We start from the raw sequence: 7,452 nt of genomic DNA on the forward strand, positions 1-7,452 counted from the left end.
GGGAAGAGGAAAAGGAAGGTAACAAGGGAGAACAAAGTTGTCCTGGAAAGACCACAAAGGCTTTGGTTTGCTCTGGGCAATACTTTAATTCCTCTTAAATGTCTGTGTGGTCATTTATTATTAAAATTATAAACCTGTTATATTCTTTTGTTTTATAATTGGTCCGATAAAATGTTCACAAGTAAAATATTTTAAAGGTAAAAGAGATCCCTCTCCCCTACAGAAAAGAAAATTACTTTTGACCATACCTTAAGGAGACCCACACGAGAGTCCACTTAAAATTTGTGAGCATGAGCTTGAGTGCCTTCGTCCAGTGCTCCTCCGTGTTCGAGTGGGTTCTGATGGAGTACAGCTCACCACCAGCCCCAGGAGCTTCTATCAGACCCCTCCCCACATGGATCCTGCAGGGCATGCGGAGACCCTGCTCACCTTTCTCGGCCTCTTCCTTGAACTGCTGCATGCAGTCCAGGAAAGCCGCCATGGCCCGGTCAAACTTGTTATACAAGAGAGCACATGGCCAGTTGGAACAGAACAGGGGCAGCTTGGTGCCATCACCTGTTAAAGACTTCAGGTAGGAATGGTTTCCGCAGGGGACCAGTTGGTACCTCTGAAACTGCAGACCGACTGTGTTGGACAGGGCCAGGAGCAGCAAGGCTGTCTGCCCCCAGGCTGCGTTAATCTCCTCCCAGGACACGGGGACAGTGGGGAGGCAGCCCAGTCTGAAGTTATTGATGATAGCCAAGGGGCCATCGTGGCGGATCTCAAACGCTGACCTGAACGCGTCCATTTTCTCCAGCCGGGCCAGCTGGGTCTGAGCATACCGTAGCTGGTTCTCCAGGCTCCCCAGTTCGTCACACAGTTCCAGTTGCTGCCACTGCGACTTACTGAAGTCGGTGTGGTGCTGCCGTTCCTGCTGGCCCAGCATTTCCGTCTCCGCCTGGGCAGCCTGCAGAGCCACGGCCGCTCTCGCCCGGGTCCTCTCCACTTGCTCCAGCTCCTGGACCAGCCTCGCTTCCTCCATCTCCAGGCCCTTCAGCTCCTCCTGCAGCGCCTCCCTCTCATCTCCACTACTTCCCTCCCTGGTCTCCAGGGAGCATCTGTAGTTCTGACTGTCCGATTCTGAAATAGCTAGTTGGGTGTCCAGCTGCTCCAAAAGATTGTCAGTACAGTCCTCACACAGAGGGTGGCCGAGATCTTCACCAGCAAGGGTGTCAAAAATGCCCCTTGTGGCCTTCTGGATGCTACTGAGGGTCCTCCCAGAGTCCAGCTTCCCAAGCAGGGTGAAGTGGCTGGAACTGGACCAGGACATCTTGCCATGGCCAGGGAGGGTCCCACCAGAGGCTCTATCCTGTAGCTTTCCAACATCTGTCTGCACCCTGGAGGCAGAGCCTTGCTCTGGAGTTTCTCCTGGCTCCTGTTGAGCTGAGGGGAGCTTAGAAGCCACAGGTTCTTGGCTGGTGTCACAGCCCAGGGTATCCGTGGACTGAATTAGCCTCAGGGGCTGGTGGCAGCATTGGCAGAGGAAGCGGAGGGCAGACATGATGCAGGTTTTGACTTGCAATGTTGCCTCTAAGTTTCCAGGACTGGTTCTCTGGAAATGCCTCTCTCATCCGTCACTCTCCCACTTCGAACCTTACGATGGTGCCTCCTGAGATCCTGTGGACCTCCTTTAGCTGTTTTAGACAAGTGAGTCTTTATCAAGGAAAATCCAATCACCTCACTTTTCTTCAGCATTTTCAAGGCATATCTTAAAAGTAATCTTTCTAAAATGAAAATCTGATCATGGTATTCCCCTCCTTAAAATGTCTAATGCCCTTATCTTACCTTAAGATAAAGTCTTGCCCTGACCCCTGACCGGATAGCTCAGTTGGTTAGAGCATTATCCCAAAATGCAGAGGTTGCCAGTTCGATCCCCAGTGAGCGGTGAGCGTACATACAAGAACAGATCAGCGTTCCCCTCTCTCTCTGACTCTCTCTCTCCCTTTCTCTCTTGCTAAAAAGTTAAGATAAAATCTTAGCAGCTTAGCCTGATACCAAGGCCTCTGCCCACATTTCCAGTTTTTCTCCCTATTTCCTGCCAATCTCACCCATGGGCTTCTCTTGTGTTTCTGAAAACTAGATGCATTTTAGTTCTTCCAGCATACCTTGTTGTTCCCTCTGATTGGAACAGCCTTTCTCCCCTTCATTACCTGGATAACTCCTACTGATCCTTTAGGGCTAGGTCATTTCCTCCAGGAAGTCTTCCCTGACCACCAAATTTAGACTCTGTGCTCTGTTGACACACTTAACACTCTTTTTTATCACATGGTAATGTAATGGGCATACATGAAAAAAATACTCATTTAATTAACAAATTAAATCAAATATGTGGTTTGTAGGTATGCATCTTTTTTTTTTTTTACAGGGACAGAGAGAGTCAGAGAGAGGGATAGATAGGGACAGACAGACAGGAATGGAGAGAGATGAGAAGTATCAATCATCAGGTTTTCGTTGCGACACCTTAGTTGTTCATTGATTGCTTTCTCATATGTGCCTTGACTGCGGGCCTTCAGCAGACCGAGTAACCCCTTGCTCGAGCCAGCAACCTTGGGCTCAAGCTGGTGAGCTTTTGCTCAATCCAGATGAGCCCGCACTCAAGCTAGCAACCTCGGGGTCTCGAACCTGGGTCCTCTGCATCCCAGTCTGACGCTCTATCCACTATACCACCGCCTGGTCAGGCTGTAGGTATGTATCTTACTGTCAGGTCAGCAAGAGGCTGAAATAACAAGATTACTACACCATGCATTTGCATGACATTCAAAAGAAACCACTTTACAAAGACATGGACTTCCATCTGTCAAGCACCCATTTAAGCAGACTAAAAAGCCAGAGATACTTGCTCTAAAACAAAAGTCTATGAGCTTTGAACCTGCACTTCTTGACCTGGTGCAGTAAGGCAAAAAATAAACCCAACTTCTCAGGGATAATGAGCGGTGGAAAGCCACAGGGCCTGTCTCAGTGTCCAGCAGGAGGCAGTGTGCCAGCCACACCCAGTATCCTGGCAGAGCAGGTAGAAGCTTCCTGCAGACTCACGGGGCTGTGGCCTGGGCTACAAGTTTATGCACCTCAGGCTACTGGGCATCCCTGCACCACATGCAAAGTACATTGTTTGAGCAGGAAACATACTTTCTACTGTCCAGCCTGGGCTGCAGTCTTTATATCCACTTCCCCCCAGTCACTGTCATGGACAAATTGACAATGTACCCCTGCTAATTACCACTCAGCTTTTTGTGCAGGTTCTCACCAGTGTTCTATCTGAACCACAAAATGACTGGGAGGTGAGAAGGCAGGAAGTCCACTAAGGTGAAGAGAAGTTAGATAACTAGTCATGAGTCCTCTAGCCCTGGACCAGTTGGCTCTGTCCATTAGAGGATTGGTGGGAAGCACACAGGTTGCCGGTTCGATCCCCCTACAGGTCACATACAAGAACAAATAGATGGTCCTGTCTCTCTCTCTCTCCCTTCTTCTCTTGCTGAAATCAATTAAAAAAAAAAAATGAGTCCCTCTAGCCCTCATGACCTCTCTGAAAATCCACTGATTTAACAAATAATAGGATCATCCTCTAGAGCAGTGGTCCCCAACCTTTTTTGGGCCACGGACCGGTTTAATGTCAGAAAATATTTTCACGAACCGGCCTTTAGGGTGGGACGGATAAATGTATCATGTAACTGAGACAAGAGTCAAGAGTGAGTCTTAGACGAATGTAACAGAGGGAATCTGGTCATTTTTAAAAAATGAAACATCATTCAGACTTAAATATAAATAAAATGGAAATAATGTAAGTTATTCATTCTTTCTATGCGGACTGGTACCAAATAGCCCACGGACCGGTACCAGTCCATGGCCCGGAAGTTGGGGACCAACCACTGCTCTAGAGGTTGGCAGCAGAGTGCTGCCCCTCACAGGCAGCTCAGTATTCCCCAGAATCAGTCCAGTGGGCTAAAGATGGAAGTCAACCCCACAATTGACCAGATGATGGATCAATTGCTAAAACAATAAGTGTTTCCCACAAATTTAGCAATAGAGAATTGCACAACTCTGCTAAGTGCTGCATGATACCTCTGAGATATAAGCCCTAGGCTTGGTTGGCAGGGACCGATCACACAAGTCTGCCTTTCCTCACCCTAATACCCCCACGTCCCCAGAAGGACTGGGAAGCAGCTTTCAATGTCACCATCAGCTCTGAGTCCTGATTCAATCCCTGAAAGTAGACCAGCAAAGGAAACTAACTCACTTTCAATGACTAAGCCTCATTTTAATCACCTCCCCTAAAACCCACACATGCCTGGCTTTGAACTTGAACCAGCCCAGAGGAATGATGTCTCAAGCAGGCCAAGGGAACACAGCTGGGAAGGGGAGTGGGGATTGTCTCAGACTCTGGGTTATTTGACAACAGATTAATGACACCAGAATGATCCACACTCCAGCTGCCAGCAGCGTTTAATAAAGAAGTGGGTGGAGCTGGAGTGTTGCAACTCAGCTGGAAAGTAAAGCCCTTCTCTTATTTCTAGAGATTCTCCTCCACTTCCTACCTCCCCATTCCAGAATCTCACTTGTGAGGGGTGAGCAGAGCCCAAGAGTGAGAATTCTATGGCGTAAAGGATGTTTGGAGCATGGGTTTCCAGCACTGCTGGGTCGCCAGTACTAGATGAATCACTTTTTTTTTTTTTTCCGAGACAGAGAGAGAGTCAGAGAGAGGGATAGACAGGAACAGACAGACAGGAACGAAGAGATGAGAAGCATCAATCATCAGCTTTTTGTTGTGACACCTTAGTTGTTCATTGATTGCTTTCTCATATGTGCCTTGACCACGGGCCTTCAGCAGACTGAGTAATCCCTTGCTTGAGCCAGCGACCTTGGTCCAGGCTGGTGAGCTTTTGCTCAAACCAAATGAGCCCGCGTTCAAATTGGCGACTTCGGCGTCACAAACCTGGGTACTTCCGCATCCCAGCCCGACACTCTATCCACTGTGCCACCGCCTGGTCAGGCTGAATCATTTTCTTGTCTCTACTTCCTTTTCCAAGCATTGGTCATTTTCTTGGGCTTTTTTTGCCGCAAACTTCCTGGAAAGACTTGTCTGTACTTACGTCTCCAATTCCTCTCCTCCCGTTCTCTTTCATTTTCTTTAATTGATTTGGTTTTCTTTAAGTAAGAGAAAGGGAGAAGGGGAAAGGGACATTGATTTGTTGTTCCACTTATTTATGCATTCATTGGTTGATTTCTGCATGTGCCCTGACTGGGCCTCGGCATATCAAGATATTGCTCTAACCAACTGAGTTACCCCGCCAGGGCTCAGTGTGTTTAAATGCAGCGATTAATGTAGAATTCTTGTGATGGAGAGTGGGAGGTACATGAAAATCAGAGGTGCACCTAAATGGAAAAAAGTGGGAAATGGTGTCAAAACTCACTTTCTGGTGAAGCCACTGACATCCCCCATCATAGTGTATTCTGAGAGGATCTAAGCCTGATTTTGGATTTTCTTTGCTTTCTACTGGATTTATCCAACCCTCAGCAGGTCAGAGAAGGATGCAGTACATTCTCAAAGAGCTCATAAAAAAGTCCTAACAAGCCGGACTAGGTGGTGGTGCAGTGGATAGAGCATCAGCCTAGGACTCTGAGGACCCTGTTCAAAACCCTGAGGTTGCCAGCTTGAGTGTGGGGTCATCCATCTTGAGCTCAAGATCATAGACATGATCCCATGATCACTGGTTTGAGCCCAAAAGTCACTGGCTTGGCTGGAGCACCCCCATCAAGGCACATGTGAGAAAAAAATCAACAAACAACTAAGGTGCTGCAACTATGAGTTGATGCTTCTCATCTCTCTTCCTGTCTGTCCATCCCTCTCTCTCCCTCTCTTTCACTCTAAGTCCTAACAAACAAATGCTCTGAAGAAACTGCCTGCATCAGCCAAAAACTTGGAGAGGTCATTTCTAGCACCAGGAGACTCACACACCCAGGGTGTTTACTGAGCCCCCAGTCAGCTACTTTTAGTTCCCTGTTGTTTTTTATTGAGTCCACCTGGCAGGTGACAACTTAAATCTTTTAAGCTTTATTTTGAAACACCAGCAGCATTTGCTTTCCTCTGCCTGTCTTCGTTCTGAGTGGTGGCAGTTGGAGGTGGGGAAGGCCTGGTGCTCTGCCCAGTGATTCCAGCAGGTGACGAGTGCTCTGTACCACAGCGTCCCTCCCTGCCCCAGGGGGAAAATGCTCAGAGCCAAAATGCTAGCTTTGGGCTTTTTCTTTTTTAATGTATTGATTTTTTTTACAGGGTGATTAAGGAGAAAGAGAGAGAGGAGACAGAGAGAGAGAGAGAGAGAGAGAGAGAGAGAGAGAGAGAGAGAGACTGATCTGTTCCTGTATGTGCCCTGGCTGGGGATCGAAACAACAACCTCTGTGCTTTGGGAGGATGCTCTAACCCAGTGGTTCTCAACCTGTGGGTCGCGACCCCGGCGGGGATTGAACGGCCAAAACACAGGAAGTATTTCCGATGGCTTTAGGCGACCCCTGTGTTTTGGTCATTCGACCCCTGCCAGGGTCACGACCCACAGGTTGAGAACCACTGCTCTAACCAAACAAGCTATCAGGCCAGGTCTATCTTTGGGCTTTTAAAACACTCAAAGCCAGGCCCTGGCCAGTTGGCTCAGTGGTAGAGCATCAGTCTGGCGTGTGAATGTCTCGGTTTGATTCCTGGTCAGGGCACACAGAAGCACCCATTGCTTCTCCAGCCCTTCCCCTTACTTCTCTCTCTCCTGCAGGCATGGCTCAATTAGAGCGAGCCGTTCCCGGGCACTGAGAACGGCTCCATGGCCTCCACCTCAGGCTCTAAGAGGAGCTCAGTTGCTGAGCAACAGAGCAATGCCCCACCCAGATGGGTAGAGTATCACCCCCTAGTGGGTTTGCTGGGTGGATCCCTGTCAGAGCGCAGTCGGGAGGCTGTCTCTCTGCCTCCTCTCCACTCACTGAATAAAAAAATAAAGAAAACCACATCCAGAACCAGAGGGCTCTTTGGCCTAAATTCCAAAGTTTCCTTTAGGAAGTTCTTAGAGAAGTTTGAAGCCAAAAATTAAAACACAGTACCAGTTGGCCCTGGCTGGGTAGCTCAGTTGGTTAGAGCATTGCCCCAATACGTCAGGATCACAGGTTCGATGCTTTGTCCAAGCTCATTTAGGAATCAATCAGTGAATGCATGAATGGGTGGAACAACAAATTGATGTTTCTGTCTCTTTCTCTCTCTCCCTTACTTTCTCTCTCTAAATTCAATTAAAAAGCAAGCAAGCAAACAAACAAACAAAAACAGTACCAGGCCCTGGCTGGTTTGTTGAGTGGATAACACATGGCCTCCGTGTGCTGAGTTTTTGGGTTCCATCCCCAGTCAGGGTAATCATATATAAGTACACAACTAAATGGAACAAC

At 48.1% G+C, this 7,452-nt stretch overlaps 1 protein-coding gene across 1 annotated transcript; it reads right to left on the minus strand.

The window, feature by feature from the left end:
• Window positions 1-232: 232 nt before the first annotated feature.
• Window positions 233-1,540, minus strand: BECN2 (beclin 2). The gene has a single exon (XM_066360893.1). The coding sequence runs from the start codon at window positions 1,538-1,540 to the stop codon at window positions 233-235; it is 1,308 nt and encodes a 435-aa protein (XP_066216990.1).
• Window positions 1,541-7,452: the final 5,912 nt, after the last annotated feature.

This window comes from Saccopteryx leptura, chromosome 1 (assembly GCF_036850995.1).
Source record: "Saccopteryx leptura isolate mSacLep1 chromosome 1, mSacLep1_pri_phased_curated, whole genome shotgun sequence".
In the NCBI taxonomy this organism is placed as follows: domain Eukaryota; kingdom Metazoa; phylum Chordata; class Mammalia; order Chiroptera; family Emballonuridae; genus Saccopteryx; species Saccopteryx leptura.

Coding starts and splice junctions, on each gene's coding strand:
- BECN2 (XM_066360893.1), bottom strand. CDS start 1,540: ATGTCTGCCCTCCGCTTCCTCTGCCAATGCTGCCACCAGCCCCTGAGG.